The 21953-nt window shown below is 35.3% G+C and overlaps 2 protein-coding genes across 4 annotated transcripts in view; one reads left to right on the top strand and one right to left on the bottom strand.

Annotated features, from left to right (window-relative positions):
• The first annotated feature begins 3008 nt into the window (after positions 1 to 3008).
• LOC139697997 (putative protein FAM10A4) overlaps positions 3009 to 21953 on the top strand; it is a 73763-nt gene continuing 54818 nt past the window's right edge. The window contains exons 1-5 of one of the 3 annotated variants that reach the window (XM_071596850.1): positions 3009 to 3119; positions 3436 to 3738; positions 8794 to 8964; positions 9045 to 9186; positions 13379 to 13481. In XM_071596850.1, the coding sequence (XP_071452951.1) occupies positions 3444 to 3738; positions 8794 to 8964; positions 9045 to 9186; positions 13379 to 13481 (711 nt within the window). In that variant the 5' untranslated portion in view covers positions 3009 to 3119; positions 3436 to 3443. Of the gene's footprint in view, positions 3147 to 3435; positions 3739 to 8793; positions 8965 to 9044; positions 9187 to 13378; positions 13482 to 21953 lie in introns of all 3 variants that reach the window. The other 2 variants (XM_071596851.1, XM_071596852.1) reach the window with 2 other exon arrangements.
• LOC139697996 (serine-rich adhesin for platelets) overlaps positions 13534 to 21953 on the bottom strand; it is a 32268-nt gene continuing 23848 nt past the window's right edge. Inside the window, exons 3-11 of the mRNA XM_071596849.1 lie at positions 21723 to 21862; positions 20219 to 21227; positions 19710 to 19774; positions 19268 to 19472; positions 19055 to 19171; positions 17730 to 17902; positions 16981 to 17172; positions 15590 to 15853; positions 13534 to 14561 (exon numbers count right to left, since the gene is read on the bottom strand). Coding sequence (XP_071452950.1) covers positions 14184 to 14561; positions 15590 to 15853; positions 16981 to 17172; positions 17730 to 17902; positions 19055 to 19171; positions 19268 to 19472; positions 19710 to 19774; positions 20219 to 21227; positions 21723 to 21862 — 2543 coding nt within the window. The 3' untranslated portion in view covers positions 13534 to 14183. The remainder of the gene's footprint in view (positions 14562 to 15589; positions 15854 to 16980; positions 17173 to 17729; positions 17903 to 19054; positions 19172 to 19267; positions 19473 to 19709; positions 19775 to 20218; positions 21228 to 21722; positions 21863 to 21953) is intronic.

Below are 21953 nucleotides of genomic sequence, written 5' to 3'. Positions count from 1 at the left end.
CTGGAAAAAAGCGATATTCATTCAAATAAAGATCAACTAGAAAATATGAATGAACGAAAATTTATAAGAATCTCAAATACCTCTATACGTAGACAGTTGATGACCTTCTTATCGATGTCATTACAAGCACCGAAGTATTTCTTATATTTATTCTGGAAGATAAGAGAGGCAGCATTTAATATAAAAGATGAAATTTAATCTTTAGATCAACATGCAATGCAAATTATGTTTTCTGACGAATTTAACACAGGATAATGACGCGACTAGAAGCTTAGTATCACGGTTCATACGGTAGAGACATCAACAAGCTTTATGAAAATGTGCGCAAAGTTAGACGGGTGTGACAGTGAAAATGATGATCAGAATATTTAGTGTTTTACATTACTAAAATTAATACCGTGATACAATAACATATCGACACACAAATGCTTGATGGCATTAAGTTTAAGTCAGAACTACTCGAAGTCTTCCAAACGGTGTACAAAAGCATAGAGTACATACCATCATTCATCAGCTTATACGTTAACATACGGGGTTACTCAAAACTTTGGCACAATAATACTTAAGTGGAACAGTAAGTTCATCTCATGAAAAGGTTTCGAGTTTTCATTTTGAAGAGAATAATTTAGAGTGAAATTTTAACGTAAATAAAACATCACCTCTTCGTGGCAAGCCTTCAGCTGATTGATTAACAAATTGCACTCTTCAGTATGTAAATGAGGCGATAAATCTGGATGCATACTTTAAATGGTAACCACGAAGATGCGAATTTGTTGGCAATTACTGAAATATAACGAATGCATTCTTCTATGTGAATGAATATTTGTAAAATTATGTATCTAATTAAGACAACACTAATAAGTGGGTTGAAACTGGCCGCAAATTTGGTTAGTTCTTTTAAAAAATTATTCTTTGCTTTGATTATGTACGTATTAATGAGTAGTTTTAAGGCTAATACCTATTACCTTGGTTATAGACGTTCTTACTAAGTAATTTCACCACCAGGACAAATATAAACGGAATGTAAGCTGCCGCTCGCCCTTAAACTTATCACTAGACGTAACACGATGGAGTTGTGACCAAGGATAGCCCACTCGCATGTAAATTAACCTTTGTTTTCTTTAGTACACCTTATCGCGGAGGGAGTTGATTTACAATGAAACTAAGCAGTAGTTATACTCGTGGCTGATAGATAGCGCTAACGTCACATTACTGCGGCTGAGCGCATTATTCGTCTTGTATATAACCTTCATATATTCCATACTGGAGTTATTATTTCAATTATTATTTTATAACCAACACGAAGTCCCGATATCAAGAAATTTGGGTGATTTTTGCTGGAAAGAAAAACAGCTGCATTTGCCTTCATGTATTTGTTGAGCGGAGAAACGCATTTAAGTTCGGTTCAAAAACCACGCATTATTAATTAAAAAATGGATCTCACCTTTAAATGCATATTTTTAAACAAATCTTTACATAATTAGAAAGAAAGAATTAGAAACAAATATTGAATGTATTTCCGGGGCTATTGAAGACAAGCGATGTAAAAATAATTGATTAATTCATTTTATTCATCTCTATACAAAACTGGGACCAGCATAGACGACCGAACATACAGGTTTGTAGTTTCCGGAATGCAGATAAAATTGAACACAAGGGTGGTTTGGGTAAAATGAACGTGTCCAGTCAAATATCATGACGACCTCTCTTAGGTCCTCAAAAGTTCAACCAGTAATATGATTAAGCTGTTATAAACGGGCATGTCGAACTTTTCCACTGAAAACGAATGTACGAAAAACCTCCAAAGAGAGTGGACAGGTCCAAAATTCAGAATTTAAAATATTTGGCGGACAGAACTTTCGAATTAAACCAAAACATTTAATCTGTAATGTATCCTTCTCACTTCGCATATCATAGTACTCCAGTAGCTCTGGGAATTAGAAAAAAAGGTAATGGATACCAACATGCACTCCCATGGTTACAAAGCTAATTAATTACTGTTACTGGAGGTACTTTTTACAACATAATAACAGGTGGAAAGTGTTTAAATTGTGTGGGTAAGTCGTAGGTCTTTTAAAAGAGGATGTGTGAGGTTTACATTCAGCAGCTCTTCTCCATTTAAAAGGATTGAGGCGTGGCATCTTTCTAATAAATGATTAAAATTATTCCTCAAGTGAATCGAGGCCAATGGAACCGTCACAATTTTCTGTCGCCGGAAAAAGATAATTCAAAGGTCCGATATTAGGTCAAACGGCCTCTGTCATCCCTACTTCATCTATTCGCTGTCTGGCTTATTCAATATTAATCGGTACTTTTCGTTTGGTATGTAACCCGCAGTGATCCTTGGTGACTCAAAGGAATCAATCAAGTGAACGAGTCAGTGAGATGAGGCGAACCAATTTACTGGAGTCAGTAAATTGGGTCATTCCTGCAGTACGTGTAAACAGAAACAAAGGAAGCCCGCTTAGCGACAGTGATAAGCCTTGCAAGTACAACTTTCAAGCATTAATAGGGAAGGACGCCGCTTTCGACCTGATTTCTTGGAAAGGCAATAATATACTGCAACAGTCTGTCTCAAAACTTTGAAGCCCCCCATGAAGAACTACTGAGGCAAAAATTTACGTGAGCACATCTCACTGTTTTTTAAGCACCCTGCAAGCCACTGTCCGGGTGCATGGCAGGGGGTGAATAAATGCCAGGCAAATTTTCTCCCGAATATTTTTGCCCCTACCGCGGTTGGAAGATGCCACTCTGATCCCTTATCATCAGTGGAAAAAATGACATCTTTAATCTATGTGTTCTAAAACTCAATTTATCTAACTTTATTGGCACGGTCTCTTCCGCCGTAGTACGATGGGGGTAGGAATTTATTGTTAGCATCGTCCCGAGTCAGTCAAATGAATCGTTCGGCCCACCTCTAACACGCGATACCTCATAGCGGATTTGGGTTGTCTATTTTCAAATTTGAATATATTGGTAGTCATTTGTTTTTATTTTGCACGTAATGACCGATGGATGGCTCTTCAATGCAAATTGCGGCGTGAATCTGGTACATGTGATAGTGGAAATTCGAATCGAGAAAGTTCTTGGTTCTTAGGTGTGTCTTGCGGTTCATAAACGTTAGTACCGTAAACATTTCACTATTAGTAAGCTTATTTAGTATTTTAATAAAATTGTGTCTGAATTGATAAGATAACTGTACTCTGTGTTACCACTGTTAAGCAGATTAGTTGAAACTCCTCGTGATTGTTTTATTATTTCCCCGTATCATTGGTATGCACTACAATTACTTTGAAAATATTCAGCTTTGGGCCAAAAGAATAATATTTGTATCTTTCAGGCTAATTCATTTTTTGCTTATAAAAACAGAAAAGACTTTATTATATGGTCTTATAGAGTTTTGACTCGTGTGTTCACTGGTGCTTTTCATTTCAGTAGTAGGCATGGCGGATTTACCTTTTACTCCGGACCAACTTATACAGCTTAAAGCTTTTACATCTTGGTGTAAAACGCAGCCACAGATACTTCACCACTCAGAATTGGCCTTTTTTAAAGAATTCGTCGAATTCTTCGGAGGGAAGATTCCGCCGAAGACTGAACAAAAGGCCGAACCAAAGCCTGAGAAACCTAAAGAGCAGCCAAAAGAAGGAACAAATCCGGAACCAGAAGAGAAAATTCTTTCGGAGGGGTCCGACAGTGAAGAAAGTGTTGTTGAATTAGACAATGAAGGCGTTATAGGTAAGCTTCATAACAATGGCCTGCTCTTAAAACCCCTCTACTCATTGTTGTGAGTTTCCAAATGTTGTATCCAGCAAGGGTATTGAAATGGTGCAATGCACGCAGTAGTTATAATTTAGGTTAATGCTTAGTCGATAAACAGGTGCACATGACGTTATCATTAATTTATTGTATGTATCATAGTCATTAGAATATTTCTGGAATCCTTATAAAATATTTTAATATTCTAACGGTTTAATACAACGTAGTGGTATTTCAAATGTTACCAATGACCTCATTTCCTTGCCAGATGTTAGTGTCATTTTGAATGTCAACTATCATGGTTCATTATCTCAATATATGTGTACCGTAATATATAAGGTATCTTGATCATTTATTACTTTTTTGGTTGAGTTAGTTGTTAAACGCATCCATAATTCACGTTTTCCTAAATTGTAGCACTTTTCAACTATTGTGTACTGTAGGGAGTGGGCAATTCAATATTTTTAGCATTAAAGTTCTAAAATTTTATTATGTCGCAGTATGGATAATTAACATATATAATGGCCAGCCACAACTATTCTACGCTTGAACCCTGCATGATAATAATTTTTTTAAATGAACTCCAGCTTTTGTATACTTTTTTTATATTGTCAAAGTTGGCTCTTCTCTTCCTCCACTGTTCCCCTCCTCTTCCATGCTGTATAATATTTCAGTATGTGCTAATCTTCTTGGGCCCATTTTTTCGGCATGCCCCTTAAATTTAATTGTTCTCATATACATTTTATCTGTGGTTTTAGGGATTTGTTGGTAAAGTTAACCATTCAGCTTTGGGTCACATACTTCACTGTTGGTTTTAAGCCCTAGACTATTTTGCATGTTATTACATTCCATTACTTCTGATAGCTCTTTTAGTGTTTTTTATTGGAAATTTTCTCTTATGTTTATAGTGTATCTGAGTTGATTACCCTGTATTGTAGTTTGCAATTTCAGGGGAAGTATTTTTTAGTTTTAAATGCTTTTAGCTAACAGAAAAGCAGTTTCCATTTCCTGATATCTTGATTGTATTAATTTCTTTTCAATGCAATTTTGTGTGATCCATTCACCTAGGTATCTAAATTCACAATGCCTAAAGATTTTATTGTCGCCAATTTTGAGTTCATATGGTGCTGTTTTAATGTATTTTGCGAGTTTTGTTTCTTCAGATAAAATTTGATGTATGGGTTTTGCTGAATGTTTTTACTTCTATGTCTTAGTCAATTGATGCTCTATCATCTGCAAAGGCTCAACAGTTTAGTTCTACCGCTTTGAAATTTTTTTCTTATCAGTGTATTATTGTATCGGTTTTTTCCATTCTCGCACAATTTTTTCGGGTGGGCTAAAAAATTAATGGGTATAGTCCATGCCCTTGTCCTACTCTCAAATCTATTTTAAATTCTTTGATCAGTTCTCTTAATTTTATTTTTAATTATGTGTTTGTGTGTCCTGTATATTTCTTGCCCATTGATCTCTTCCAATATGTACAAGTATTTCAAAAATTGATTGTTTTGACTTAGCGTTATTTTACAATTGACTAGTGTGATGATATAACTTAAGGTTAATGTCCTGCAAAAATACTTCATTGAATTTTCAAGTTAATACTCAGTTCTGTACAAGATTGTCATATCGTAAATCTACTTTGATATTCACCAATTTAAGAATCCAATTTTGGTTTGGCATGGTGGGGAAGAAGAGCTTTTGGGAGAATTTCGTGACTGAAAGTAGCAAACTTCCACAATAGTTCAGTCTGTCTAGTTTCCATTTTAATGTTGTGGGTGTGTAATTTTTATATTACAATTTTTGTTTTTGGTGTGCCAGGTTTCATCTATAAAATTTCTTTAAGTTCTATGTTCAGACTATCTCCTACATTTTCCTACGGCCGTTTTTATCGTCCTCCGCTTATGCTTTTCTAATTTTCAGTTCGTTGATTAATATTTATGCTCAGTGGTTTTGAATCTGGGTTTCATTGAGTGGGATTAAATTGGAAATTGTCTTGGTTTTTAGTCATGGTGAGGGTGGCCTGAAGTTCTTGGCCTCGCAAATAGGTGTCATCAGTACTCACCTTTTTTTCTCTCTCATTTTAACACAACTGAGCGTAGACACTTTGTGAAATAGCAAGTCATTCCACCTAGATGTTCACTCTATGCAGTCGTTTGAATCAGTTGCAGTGCGTGTGCGAGTATGTATTGTTAGAAATGGAAACAATCTAGTATCGTGCAGTGATAGCATTCTCAATATAAGGGTTAATGTTGACCAAAATTAATGCGAGAATTGTCTGTGGATGTCTATGGGGATTCTTCTCCTTCAATTTCCATTGTGAAGAAATGGCCGACTAAGTTTAAACTTCCAAGTTGATCCACATAAAGGGCATCTGAAAAGTGCTGATGTTGGAAAATCAGCATATGAAGGTGTGTTAAAGTTCTTACACTGAAGGAGTATCAAAAAAATGTATTGGTTACATTTTGCATGAGGAATTGCACACGGCAAAGCTCTGAGCAAGATGGGTGCTGCACCTGCTCATTTTGGATCAAAAACACATTTGGATGACACTTTCAAAACAGTGTTTGGCGTGCTCTATGAAAAATAAGTGAGATTTTCTGCATTGATATGACAGTGGATATAATCTGGATTTGCCATTACACTCCAGAAACGATCAACAATGCATGCAGTGCATAGAGGCCAATTCTTAAACTCCAAAGAAGGCCAAGACAGCAGGAATGGTCACATACAGGTTGTTTGGGTTTAGGAAGGAATTCAGTTGATTGACTATCTTGGAAAAGGTAAAAGAATTACTGGGAAGTGCTATTCTAACCTTCTAATGAATCTGGGTGAAAAAATTCATGAAAGCAGCCCCAGCTTGCAGAGAAAAAGCTTTTCCTATCAGGACAATGCACTTGCCCCCAAAAATATCTTGGCGATGGGAAAATTGAGGGATTTGTCCTATAAAGTGCTGGAACATTTACCCTATTTCTCAGATTTGGCTCTTTTGGTAGTCTACCTCTTCTGAAAACTCAATAGTTTTCATGCTGGTCAACATTTTAAATCCAAACAAGGAGTTATTGTGGCTGTTGACGAGTAATTAGCAGCACTGGCAGAAGAACAGTACGTAGATAGGATAGGTACAGGAACACCGCTGGATGAAATAGATTAATATTAAAGGTGATTATGTTGAAAAGAAAAGTTTTTTTAAGAAAATAAATTGTCATTTTCATCATGAAGCTGAGAATGTGATATTAGAGGTGCACAAATGATTCATAAATCAACTATCTATTCCCGTGGAAGGGATGATAGTTGCGGTAGTCCAAGGGTAGAGCATTGAACTTCTGATTCGAGGACCCAGTTTTGCTTCCTGGACCCATCACTCTGTGAACTCGCAGCTCCATCCAAGCTGTGAGGTTTATAGGTGACAGGTCTTCCTGGGAAACCATAACCGGCCAAGGAAAAGCTGTCGTGTGAATTTTAGCCTAGCACTGGGTGAAATTTACCGCCCTTTAGGTTGATTTCTGTGTTTATCGTTTATGGGAGGAACATTAAGTAGAATAAAACAGTAATTCATCGTGGCACAGCAATGTAAACTCTAGCTATGCATACCTTAAGTTACTTAAGTGTGTGGAGATTTTTTTGGTGGGTTCAGTATGTTGTCCAGGTGCTTTTAAGGATACATTTGGAAATATTGATGCTATTTTCAGGCATATAAAATCATTTTGAATGATAAATGCCATAATTGATAATGTCAAAGTCCAAGGAAAGGAAATGAAAGTGCTTTCAAGTCCTTTTGGCTTTGGGGTTGTTGCCAATTTTTAGGATTTAATTTGGCTGACACTTTCATGAATATTTCTTCAGTTTTCATGTCTTATATATCATATTTGCATTTTTCAGCTTTGTTTGAATTTTCTCTTTTATGGAATGGTGTTTAGGGAGTGTTTTGTGGGGTAATGATCGGAAACTAGGTCTAATCCTTTAAGGGCTTTCATGATTTCTGCTGTATTTAGTCAAGAGATGATCACATGCTCAAATTACTTTTACTTCATAGTGGGTTTGGTGGCACAAGTTGGCTGTGGAGGATTATTTCTTTGTTTTGTTTTGAAAAATAGGTCATAGTTTTGGCAGAGTTCAAGTCCAATTCTATTTGAATTGGTCTCTTTGTATAATGACCATTTACATACCTAGTATATACGCTTCTTTTCTTTGTGCATTGCAGTTGATCTGAAGAATTTTTATTCATTAAAATGTGAATTATAATTTATTCATAGAGTATTCATGCGTCCTATTTTCTGTGATTGCCAGGTGTCTTAGATGCACAAAACTACACATCATATAAATTTGACTAATTATTTCTTTTCTTCTTCATCTTAGGTTTTAAAACCAAAAAAATTAAAAGGTGTAAGGTTTTCAACTTTTTCTTGGATATTTCTCTATTTCTCTCTGTAATGATTAAGTTCATTACAGAGATGAATTTAATCCAGAAATAGCCTTTAGATGCTGAGGAATATTCTCCCCAAATGTCCAGCTACTACTTTCCCAGTGCTGACCGTTATAATGCTGTAAAAATTTGATTTTCAGATTATTCATATTTTATTCCAGCATTATTTGGTTCAATCTTTAATAGGTAGATTCAAACCGACCACCCTAAGTCTTCTACCATGCTGAATTGTACAGTTCAGTACTGCAGACTGGTAATGTCTAGAATTGCACCTAAAGTGTAATAGTTTGAGTCTTATTTTGGAGGGATCCTTGAATAAAATAGTACCTTTAAAAATAGTATTAGCATTTATACCCTTGATGATGATATTCAAAATTGAAACACTTGTTCTGCAAGTAAACAGTGCAAAATTTAACTTTAATAATATATTTCCATTCTTATGATGGAATGTCACCCCAAGTCCAGGTTCCACAGTAAACTTTGTGAAGAAACCTTCCGCATAGAAAATTTTTTCTGTGATACTGCTTTAATTTTTGTTGCCCCTTAGCCTGAGTATTATATTTCTTTTTCAAGCTCCTTTATGGTACACTTACTTTCATCCCTTTTGTGTGCAGAACCTGATACTGATGAACCTCAGCCTATGGGTGGTGATTTTGAGAAGGAGGTGTCAGAGGATGATCAGACAAAATCTGATGAAAAAAAGAGGGAAGCAATCTCGCAGTTTTCCGAGGGTAATGTTGAAGAAGCTGTTAAACTTTACACAGAAGCCATTATGCTGAATCCAGGTTCGATGACAATTCATTGTGTTTTTGTGATTAATTCTGATATTTGAGTAAAATGTAATGGGATTTCATGCATATTTTAGCCTCAGCCATATTGTATGCAAAGAGAGGCCAGTGCTATATTAGACTGAAAAAGGCAAATGCTTGCATAAGGGATTGCACCAGAGCGATTGAGATAAATCCTGACAGTGCTCCTGCCTACAAATTCAGAGGAAGGGCACACAGGTGAGTGCATCTATTAACTAGTGGATGAAATAACAATCCTTATGTCTATTTAATTCACTACTGCCCTTTTTCCATGTTATACTGCTACTGAAATTAAATTAAAATTAATTATAAACAGACCTCATACTATTCATCATTATGAGAACAAGTAGTTATCTGCTTACTTGTCATTAGGGTTAAACTTAAGCGTTTCTTTTGACTTCTCGTCAAAAATTTCATTTTATTTTAGTAAAGAAAATACAAGGATGTCATCACTCTTTATTACTCTTATAGTATGTTCTTGATGCACATATTAGTTGTTGAGTAGGATAATTTGCTCTAGACTTCAAATTCATATTGATGTTTCCTATTAAATACTTTTTCTTATTCCTCTAAATCCTGTAAATTTTTCATGGCATAATCTTTAATGGATGGATCTTATGGTGTTATGTGTAATTTGTCACTAATTAATTTACATAACTCTAGTAACCCCTCCCCTCTTCGTCTTTTGTTTTCCTAATTTATGTCTTACTATTATTTTTCCTGTGTGGTGTAGCTTCATCATAAGATTAGTTAATATAGTAGGCATTTAAATGTGTGGATTGTCTGTTTTTGCTCTAAACTCACTAGCGAATTTTCACATTCTATTAACTGAAGAGGTATCTCTCATTTTGGTACTTTCCGCAATAATTTCTATTACCATGTCCCAAAATACTGTTCATTTGTGAATTTTTCAGTATCTGTGGCCCCTAAGGTTACCTTCTACCTGTCAGTTTATTTGACTGCTAACTTTTGATATCTAAACTTATTCTAAGAATCATCACTTCAGTCATTTTATTTTTACTTTTATTCCTATTTTAACTAGAGTATGTTTTTATAACAGTTTGAAGTCCCTCAATAATGGTTTCAGTTAGTAAAAACCAAAATAATCACTATGTAATCACCCTGAAGGTTGATTTGATAGGTAAGTAGAGAGCACACCTAATGCTAAGTCCAACGGCATGTGAAATTCACACATCATGGTAGGGGGGCCAATTTATTTCCCTGCGCCAACTGTGGCTTCTCAGAAAGTTATGGTGCTCAAAAAATTTCAAATCTTGGGTGAAGCTGAGGGTGCTCAGAGATATATACTGGAATTGAACATAGGTGCTCAGGTCAGCCCATCACTCTACCCGCTGGGCTACCAAGTTCTTCTGTGTGTAGTAAAGGGTCCGTAAATAGAATAATATCTCTCAATTGAAAAATTCAAAAATGCTGGCACTGCACCTTTAAACACCATTACCCATATTAGACTGCATTTAATATGCACAGGCATTGAAGATGCCCACCCGTTTTAGTTGGGCTTATTTGGTTAAAGATTTTTGGATAATAAGAACCCATTTTTAAAAAAAACTTAATTTCAGGGGGGAAAATGGTATTGGCTGTGCACTTTGTTTACAGAAATTTTAGCCCTGAATTTCCTAGCAAATGCAATGTATAATTGTAAGCATTAAGGGTTATTAATCTGTGAAAGGCCTCACCTTCATATATTAGGCTGAGGAGTGATTTTTTTAGTCATTATTTTGTAAGTAGTATAAGCCTTTAAATGTGCTAATTGAAAATTATTTTGGAAATATTCCTATTTTTAATGACTTGGTGTCAGGGCTGAAATTCTCTAAACTTTCCCATGGTCTAAGTAAAGTGACATTGTAAAATGTAGTCCCGATTCTTAACTTCATTTCTTAAGTCTCAAGTGATCTTTGTCCATAGATTGAAGTAATTTTACTCTGGAATTTTAAATTATCCAACATGATATGATCTCTTTGTTGGTTAAAAACAATGTATTAAAAAGTTGTTGCCTGTTTGGCATTGTATTGTTATATATGTATGTGTCATTTTAAAATAATTATATGTGATAGTAATAACTTAGTGAGTATATGAGTATAGCAAGAGAACACCACTGCAGTTGAGTGAAAATGATGGACCTATAGTGTTTTAATTCATGTTTCATCATATTAGAAAATTAAAGCAGACATTTGGTACAATTTCACATAGATTAGTGTAAGGGATTTAATTAATTTATTTGTTTTTAATTGGGATGCCTTAGTGAAATATTATTGTTCCAACATGTGTTAGTCATTGGGAAAGTTAATTCTGTAGACTCCACCCCTCTACCGAAGGGTCCCGGTTAGTCTGCTAAATAAATTCCTTTTGAGCCTTAAACCATTGTCTGGATCTCCATAATAGCTGACATTTCAGTGACTGAGTTGGTGGTGATAGTCTAACCCAGTGGGCAACCCAAGAGAAATTTTTCCCGCAGGTATGCTTGGAAAGAATCATATCTTTCAGGCTGGTCTGGTTCCAAAGTTATTAGCTTTCATGCTGAAAACCCATGGAAAGGTAATCATTTCTCAGTGACTTCCTTCTACCTTTGAGTGTCAAACATATAAATATCAATGAGCAAAGAAAAACTGAATAAAGAAAATAGATGTAATATGAGCACAGAACTGAATGAACAAAGAAAACGTGAGCTTGAGAGCTAATTGATATCCATAGTTTTTTATTTGGGTATTTGGACCAAATTTTTAAATGATTCTCAGTTCTATACTTCTGATTCTGATTTCCTACTTCAGGTTGAGGTGGATTACAAAATGGCTACTGGAAAGGGCAAATTTTCAACAAGAACAAACAGTATAATGAATTTGTTGATGAATTCAATCCCAGATTCAATAGGTTTTCATTTATTTCATGGTTCCTTCTTCACCCCCCTGTATCACTCTCATCTGAAATTTCCATTCCTCTCGCCCTTGTGTGCCTATCCTTCAAATTTCACCGTTCTCTAGTTCAATTTTCCTCTTTTCCATGCCCAAGTCATTTCCTCTACATTTAGTTTAATTTAACTTATCCTCGAGAAATTTGTCTTGATATCGGATTCATAACAGTGCACTAAAACAAAGTTAAATGTACATGAACGGAAGCCAAATTTAATTCTATAAACATCAGATTCAGTTCATGCCCATGTTATATGTTCTGGTTCTGCAGATGATTTCTCTGCTGGTACACAACAGTATATGTATCCAAATTCAGAATCTGATTCATTATGCGAAGATCTGTTACTTTTGCCACTGTGAATAACACATGGTTTGTTGTGAATGATTGTTCTGGATGAATAATTCACTTAGATTGATACCTGCTAGTGGAAAACTTGTCAAAAACTCTCTCTCCATTTGTTTATTCTCTAGAATGCCTTCTATTCATAATGATTGGCATTAATTCAGTAATTAAGCACTTCCTGCAGCATATTATTAAGATTGAGATTTAGCATAGTTGTAAAATATGAGTTTGTTCTTGTGTTTCAAGTTCTGTAATATGGGTGTCAACTTTGACGTACATTTAGAAGTTATACTTTTCTTCTTTTTCTCGTGTATATGTGAGATGAAAAAACTGTTACAGTGGCAGATCTGTATAAAATGGAATGCAATCAGAAAGGCATGCTTCCAGACTAATGTATTTTTGCAACTCTCTCCTAAAAATTGTGTGCATAGGTATATAAATGTTTGAATTTTTTCCATTGTAATTGCACAACGTGCATCCTCATTTTTTTGATCATCTGAACATTTTTGTATTGATAATGCACACGTTATCGATGGGAAAATATGTTTCTTAACTTTGAGTTGATCCTCAGACTTTGCCCCATAGTGGAATATCACTGCAAATTGATTGAAATTAGTTGAAAAAAAATTATTTCGTCATAACCAGAATATTCCTAATTCTATTCCTAGTTTGTTATACTAAGAGAAAGAAGTACTCATGCGTTGGTTTTTCTGTTAATTGTTGTACTGTGCTGAATTTCATAATGTATTCAAACCACTTAATAATATTCACCCTTTTGTTTTGTACTTACATATATGTAGCAATTCATGGATTTTCCCAATCAGATATTCAGTTATATTCTCCTTATGAATAGAATTTTTTATAGATAAAATAATAAACTATTTATTTTTTATTGTGGTCCCTAGTCAAAGTCAAGGGGAAGTGTTTATGTTTGAAATTAAGTCAGCTATGTGTAGTGGTAAATATGGCCCATTACCTATTAAGTGATAGCCTTTGTATGAATTTTGGTTTCATTGTTGCTGTTCATAGTTTTCCTTTGATTTCTAAAAATTTTCTTTATTACATCAACAGAGTTGAATTAATTTTTACATGTTGATTTTTTTGCTATCATAAAAAATAGGCTCCTGGGACAGTGGGTTGAGGCAGCCAAGGATTTGAGGAAGGCATGCATGCTGGATTTTGATGAGCAAGCTGATGAATGGCTTAAAGATGTTACTCCTAATGTAAGTATTAATTACATTGACTTTGTTAGCTTTTTACCAAAGAGGATAATGCTTAAGGTTTCACGTTTTATTGCCATTCCAAGTACAAAATTATTCATTTGCCCAGTTTGTATGGAAAAGTGTTCTTTGGAAAATTTTGCTTTTTTTCCCTAAGCATTAAAAATTTTGTGTCACAAAATGGTAGTAGGAAGAAGGTGAGTGGTTGGTGTATTTTTTTAACCATGCAAATGCTTACATACAGACCTAATATTTCTTATCTAGAGAGGCATTTCAAATATGATATTCATCTTAAATCATAGAACACAACACAAAAAGGACACAAAAATTCATATGTACATCTCAGGTCTTTCACTGATGGATATTAAGATGGTAATGTACATTTTTTTCTAAGTTTTTGCCATGGATATCATACCCATTTGTTTTGGTGGCTCATTTGTCAGGCTATAGACTGCATTTTCATGTCCTGCTGCATTTGCATGCAGTGGAGTATCCCCATATATATCACACTTTCTTTCACACTTGAGTTATTTTATTATTGCACTCATTATGCTGTTGATGTTGTCATTGGTCACATTTTTTCACAACTAAGCCAATGCCTAATACCTAGATGTTATCCCAGACTTGCTCACACAAGTACACTTTGACTGATTTCACTTCCTTCATTAGTGAACAGTTTTACTGATGCTCTCAAGTTGTGAGTAATCAACTTTCCTTTGCTGCCTTTGCTTGTAAGACTGCGTCAACTGCCCTTTTATATTTCCCAACGAGCTCTGGCAAGTCATAAGCTATGGAAATGTCTAATTTGTTGATGGGGCAGCCTTTGAAATAAGTGCATGTTGATGACAGTAATTGGAAGTCATACAAGGCATTGAGCTTAAAGAAGTCCCTATAGACTTCTGGGTCGGGCAAATCATACCGTGAGATATTTGTTAATGTGCTGAGACCTTCGTAAATATGGTAGTTTTGTGGATGCTCAATTATGTCATCGCTCACTTTCTTCTTATTTCCAAAGATTGACTTGTGGTTGTAGTATGTGGTCAAGTAGCAGTCTACCATCTTGGCATGATTTCTCACTCTTACCTGTGAAAAGAATTAAATCTGTCACTTTCATATCATTAACTTATATTTGAATTATTTTATATCATTCTACGTTTGTCTGTGAATATAGCTCTCAGAACTGAAAACCCCTTCTGGTCCTTTGTAGGGTGGGAAATGTGGTGTATGAAAGAAATTTGACCAAACCAACCAGCCAAATATGTGACATTTTTATCAATTTATGATGAAGTTCTTTAATTGCAAATTTTCACGTAGAACTCTAATATGAATCTGTATACTTGAGTGATTGCTTATAATAGGACCAGTTTTTATCTTAAATATGTTACCATTAAATCTGAACAGGCAGTTACTCATATGGTAGCCTGGGCAGTAATCTAATTATAACTTGGTTTCAGGGAAAACCCTATAAATTGACGTTCTTCTGCTAATCTTATCATTTTTACATCTCACCACAGTATCCCAGTAGATAAAAATAATAGTTCCTATGCATTTACTGTCCATTCCTTATTTTAGTTAAGTTAATTGATTTTTAAAGTATGTTTTCAGGGTTGTCAATAATAGTTTTCTATTATATTTCTATGTATGTCAAATTTTTTCCAAGTAATGCTGAGAGACTTAGCTATTTCACATCAATGAACTTTTGGTTTATTGTTATTTCCATTGCTTTTAAACACATTGATTGCTAAATTATCTTTCAATTTGATATAAAATATACTCAATCGCTTTTCAATTCATAAATGGCCGTCATTTATCGAACACCAATTTATAGTTACTGACAGTAGTTACTATTGTCTTCTCACAGTTTTGTTACTGCCTTAATCCAAAAAAATTAATTTTAAAAAATGTAAAATCTTTAATACATCAATGACAACAGTATGTTGTTAAACTGTGTAAAATTAAAATAGATGATTGAATATAAGCTAGTATGGTGGGAAACTTTTCATGAAATTATATTAAATTTCAAAACTATTCAATGGAAGATATGGAAATGGTGACTCAGTGAGCTTGGTATTAATGATTATCTGCTCTAATAATTAGCATCAAATACTTACTGCAAAGCGTCGTGCACTTGCTATCTTGTTTTCTACCCGTTTGTCAATGGCTGTCCTGATGTCTTTTAGGAATGCGAGTTCCTGAGCATAAAGGAGTCTTGTAGGTGCTCCTACTTCATAGGGCAAAGACCAAAGACTTGTGGAATACATGACAGGTGGCTCACTGCTTGACATGAGCGGGCTGATGTTCCAAATGAGAGTGCCTTGTACTCGCATAAGCTCTTCTGGCTTCACTTGGTCAGCCTTGTTCAGGATCATTCGAACCTTTATTTTAAAGGAGAGAATGCATAAATATATGATTATGTTAACATATGTACGTAAAATATTATTGAAATGCTCTGTCAAATATGTATGCAATCATACAGAATTTTTCTTTTTTTGGTCGTCTCTCCAAATAACTACCACTAGGAACTTGAGGTTTATATCCTGGTTGTTGTGAAAGCCTTGAAATTTGGAAATTAATTCAGCTTAGAAAAATTATTAATTCCCTCTTAAATGTGGTAGATATTTAGAAAAACTAGGCGTGAGGTAAAAGCCATTAGTTTTGTTACTGGGTATGAATTTTAGACATTGCATCAATTGAATGAAATTTGAAGTGAAATATGAAACCAGAGTCAGGGTTACAAAAGAGTGAATATTTTTCTGTTGTACAACTAAACATGCCTTGTATTGAATCTGAGGCCCAATGTAAATTCTAAGTGTTGTGGGAATAGGACCACCTTAGTTCTTCTCGTATATTTTAGTTTCAAGTCTTTCATTCATTAATGAAAAGGGACCTTTTTGTATTCATCAGTTGGGTCACTAAGAGTACTTGTTGATTTGGTTAAAATTGTTATGACCTTATTTCCTATGATCCTTAAATCCACTTAACGGCATAATTTGTATAATTATGTAATTGTTTATTTGTTGTGTGAGGGGGTGGTGCAAGGTTATAAATTTGCATTAAAAATTGCTGGGAGTAACTTGAAAACACCTAATCACACTAAAACGAACAGAATTTCACTTAGTTGTACCCATAAATAAATTAAGATTTTGACTTGTTTTTTCACTGATAAAAAATCAGCACATTAATTTCTCACCTCAAAAGTAAATATGTGGAGTTAATGCTTGACAAATTGATATCATTCCTTCTAAAGAGGTGGAAATCCTGAATTACTCTGAAGAAAATGAAATAACCATCATAAGGAAATAATATTTGCTTAAACATAACCATTATATAGAGCCAGTATTCATTGAAGTAGTTTCCTGCCATTAGAGTAGGAAAATATGCATTGAATCAGTGACTAATTTCCCCTTGTAACTCTTGAAATTGTATCATGAAATTTTTCGAGCTAATTTTACTGACACTGTGTACAGATTTTATTACTCTTCTAACAATGAAGGGCATTTACCTGATATTCCCTGCCCTTAAGTTGGTCCAGTATGGCCTCTGTTTCTGGTCCTACATCTAATTTGGCTGGATCGTAGACAAGGAATATTACATCTGCTCTATCAATGAACCACTGGCATGCATCATTAAATGGGAAGTGCCTTTCCACTTGCTTTCTTATTTCCAAGATTCCTGGGATTTCAACAATGTTAACCTGAAATGGGAGTTACAGAGATATAATTTACAATTCTATTCAAAAACTAGTTGCCATCACCATCACAGATATCTGAACATTCAGAGCTTTCAATATTTGCCATTATGTAAGTTAGCTTTATTGCATAAGATTTTGCTCTTTAAGGGACGACTGGCATATTCATCATATTATCCTTTAAAAGCGTGGTAGTTACACATATGATGTGAAGTTAAAATTAATTTCAGATGCTCTCACTTTAACTTCACAAATTTAATTCGAACTTCTCATTGGAGCATAATTTATGTGTAATTGTAACTTTTCCAAAGAAGGCATCAACCTAAAGTTTGGGATTTTTATAGTTTTTTACTGATACATTGGTTAGATTTGCTATTACTTTCATCTTTCTTATCGCATGAATGTTGTTTATTGATACAATAAAAGGGTTTATCCAGATGTTCCAAGAGAAGGAAAGAAGTCTTAGTTTAGCTTTGTCTGGTATAATGTCGCTATGATTGAATTGTCTTACACTGTCCAAGCATGCACAGGATATATGATTGGATGGAGGGAGTTTTATGTACCTTTTCCAGTAGCTTATTTGGTATGCGTAGGCCACGTAACCTGTCAAGTAGCCCCTGCCCAAATTTCTGCAGGCCAGAGAAAGTCCAGTCAGCTGCAAGTTGAGTTCCATCTAGGATCTCCTCTTGCTCACCCCACATGAGGATGTTAAAGTAGGCAGGTGATGGCTCAGCACCTAGAGTAAAATTCTTGGATAATTCACTTCTTTTCGTGGCTGTCCCAAATCTAAATACATTGCTTTAAGCATAGAGTTAATTATATCTTAAGGTTTACTTATGAAAAACTTTTGGTTGATGATATTTTAGTTTGTTGAAAATATATCAATAAAAGAAGTTGATTCTTCTATTTCTTAGTTTTTCTTAATTGCATTAATTTCTCAACTGCTATTGTTGTATGTCTTGGCTGGGAAGGGAAGAACTTTTTAGAATTTAAAATTTTGAAAGTAATTCGATTATTCATTTTATATAGATAAGTTATTGTTGAAAATGAAGACATTATGTCAGATATCAACTATTTCAGTTCCATCAAAATCAATTAATTCGTAGTTAAATTGTTTTATAATATAATCACTGAAGTAACGCTAAGTTTGCGTAGGAAATAGGGGTTTGTAATTTAGTTAACAAATCTGTTCTGCAGAAAATCTTAAGATGTGTTAGTTTTTGATATCCAGTTTATTTTTTTATAGTTTTCATGTATTCATCTGCTTATTTGAAGCTTATTTAAGCTAAGTTGGCTTCATTCAGAATTTTTCTTGAACCAGTAGTAAAAAATATCTTAATGAGTACATCAAATGCAATAGTATTTCATCATTCAATAGCCCTGTTAACAGCATAAAAATATTGTGAAAGTTATTTTTATATAAAAGAGCCATGATTATTTTGTACCAAACAGGTATTTGTAATGATTTTTTGAGCATGAAGTGCATAAGTATTCAGTAGTTAATTCATCATTGTTTAAAAAATTAATTTTCTGTTATTTTACTAGTCTTCATTAATAGTGATTACATTTAAAATGCATTACTCGATAAAAAAATTGAGATACACAAGGATAAGGATTAATAAAAGAGAGTAAATATGGGAACAACTTTGGTTTTATGCACACTGAAGTAGTGTGCTATCAGAAAATCAAATCATTGAATAAGTGGTAGTTATGGTGAATTAAATATTTAGTATTTTGTTTGCATAAATCATTCGTGTTCAACAACTACTACCATTCAATTAAAGTATTTTCATTGGGCAAACGTAGCTGAATTTATTCTTCATTTAATATTTTTATCTATTCTATTTTAATAGTTTAAATATCAATTACATTTCTGTTGTAAACTCACCTGTCCTAAGTGCTGTGTCAGTGAATTCAATGTCCATTAAATAGTTAATTATGGAAGATTTTCCACCACTCCAGGGTCCCATAAATAGTATAAGGGGTTTGGAAAATATTTCTGGGTCTGTAAAATAATGGATTTATATTGACCAAGAAGAAGTCTGGATGTTTAGCATTCATGTATCAGCATATTTGAGGCAAATTGTCCTGATCTGTTTACCTCCAAAATGCCTATTGCTGAGATCACGGTACTTATAAAGAATTTCCAGTGGTTTAATAGCATTATCATAAACGCGCTTGAGGTCTTTCAAAGTGGAATCTTGTATCTTTGACAGTACCAAGTCAGTTCTTGCAGTATCTTCATTTAGTTTAAGAACCTGGTGAATGTGATCTTTGTTTCTCCTTTCTGTTGGAATAAAAACATCCTGGAAGAAAATAAGACTATGTACGTTTAACATCTATGAAGTAAATCTGTTGCTGCCTGGCAAAAATGTAGAAATCACCCAAAGCACATGAAATCTTTGCTTTTAGTGCAGTTAATGCCAGAACCAGAAATGGTTTTATACTTGTAAGCTTTAAGTACTGGACTTTAGTAATGAATAGCTATTTTAAATAAGAAAGGATTTGTAATGAATTGTTGGCGAAAGTTTCCATTAGGTTACCGCTGATAGCTCCTCTTCTGGTGGCCGTGGTTCTTCCTCCTTTGGTTCTTCAGTAGATTCACTTTCTGTGAAAATAAAAGTAATATCTATATTCTACAAATATTTCAATAATGTTTAATAATTTTCCATTAGTCCTGGAGAATTTTAAGTAGTCTCGTTTCGGAACACTTTTTGAATCACAATTTAGTTGCTTTTGTGGCATTTTGAACTAAATTTTTCCTTTTTTTCAGTGGATATACGTTTGGTTCATATTTGACGCTGCACACTTTGCTTTATATTTTTGTCTTTAGTTAAATAATATTATCAAATTAAAACCACAGCCTTATTTATATATTGAATACAAGAACAATGCATTTCCTAATCCTTAGTGGTGTGTTTGATTTTGGAATAGAATTTTCTTTAAAAGAAATATTACTTATTGAATTGGAGTTTATCAAAGGCAGTTACTGTTATAATGCCACCTTTAGTGCACTGTCGGTATTCCATTGGATGCTGTGTTTAGGTCTTACCAGCAGATTCCTCCGCTGAAGCTGCTTCCTCTTTCACGATCTCCTCCTCGGAGACTGCCTCTCCACTGGTTCCTTCTGCAGAGGCTGCTACAGCCTCACCCGATGTTTCTTCTTCTCCATTTCCTGCAACCTCCCCCCCAGCAGAAACCTGTGCACTGGTGGCTTCCTCGGCACTTCCCATCTTATCTTCTACTTCTCTGCTCGATCCCTCATCCTCTGCACTCACTCCCTTCTCCTCTACACTGACAGCATCTTCTGCACTGGCTGTTTCTTCCTCGCTGCCCTTCTCCTCCGTGCTGGTGGTCACTTCAGCACTACCCTGCTCCTCTACACTGGACCCCCCTTCAGCACTGCCAACTTCTTCACTGGTTGCCCCTTCCTCCTTCACGACCTCACCACTTTCCACACCCTCCTCACCACTAGCCTCAGCACTGGCTTCTGGTACCACCTCACCAACCACTTCCAAACTCTCAGCAGAGACTTCTTCTGCTGTTGTTGCCTCACCAGAAGCAGCATCAGCCTCCTTAGCCTCTCCGCTGGCTGCTCCTCCCTCGGCAGATGTGTCTTCCCCACTGTCCCCTGCCTCCCCAGAAATGGCCTGGTCTCCCATAATCTCGCCGCTGGCTGCTCCCTCCCCACCCACTTCAGTGCTGGCCTCCTCCCCACTCCCCACTTCAGTGCTCCCCTGCTCTCCCGATGCAGTATCTTCGGAGCTGGTCGGTACTTCGGCTGAGCCTTCGTCTCCCTGGATTGCTTCGGCTGAGGTTTCTGCCACCTGTTCGGCACTTGCCTCCTCTAGGCTGGCCGGTGCCTCTGCCGATGAAGAATCCTCGGTGGCTTCTTTTGAAGCTTCAGTCGAGTCAGCATCTGCTTCTGTCGATTCCATGCCAGGTTCTGTCGATTCCATGCTGGGTTCTGTTGGTTGAGTGGCAGCCTCAGTCGATTCCCCGCTGCCCTCTCCAGGGGTTGGTTGCTCTGCAGATTCTGTGTCGGCAAGGCTAACCCCTTCCTGTAAAGTGTTAGGTTTTTGTGAAATAAATTTAATGGGGTGAAAAAGTCTCTGCCACTGAAAACTCTCTGGAATTACGTGTGGAAAAAATTTGGCTTTTTTTATCTGTAAATGGTACAGTGTCAACTATTGGATATGTCTTGTTGGAGGCAGTGGCCTGTAAGACTTAATAGAAATAGCATTTGATATATTCCAAAGATATTTCCATTTCTTGGATAAAACTAGGAAAATTGTATGCTCATCAAATATCACAAAGTTTCTTTTGACATTGTTAATGACTGCATTGCAGTATATTGCATAAAGATATGTTGCAAGATTGGTGTTGATATATTATGAAGGATATTTCAAATTTGCTGGATGCATTTCAATCAAAATGTAAGCTTTTCTTTCCCATTTCCAGTCATATGCTCTGATACTGAGGAATGCATATTTCGCATTCCTAAAGGATGCATTTAGTCATAATCTTTGATCACTAATAAGGCAGATATGACTTACAGAAGATTCAGCTGAGGTTCCTTCAGCAGATGCTGTGTCCTGTGGCATGGCAACCTCCTCACTTGCTGTTATCTGTTCTCCTGATGCCACTTCATCGCTTATCCCCCCACCTTCTGCTGATGTTGCTTCAGTTGACCCGGCTGAAAATTAGACATTTTCCTTTGCATCATACATCTATTTCATTTTTTGTAACTTTACGGACATACCTACTATTATGTGGTATTATAGATT

Source organism: Hetaerina americana, unplaced genomic scaffold (assembly GCF_022747635.1).
Source record: "Hetaerina americana unplaced genomic scaffold, ioHetAmer1.1.p SCAF_8, whole genome shotgun sequence".
Taxonomy (NCBI): domain Eukaryota; kingdom Metazoa; phylum Arthropoda; class Insecta; order Odonata; family Calopterygidae; genus Hetaerina; species Hetaerina americana.
Note: the sequence above shows the minus strand (reverse complement) of the source record. Positions and strands in the feature narration are given on the sequence as shown.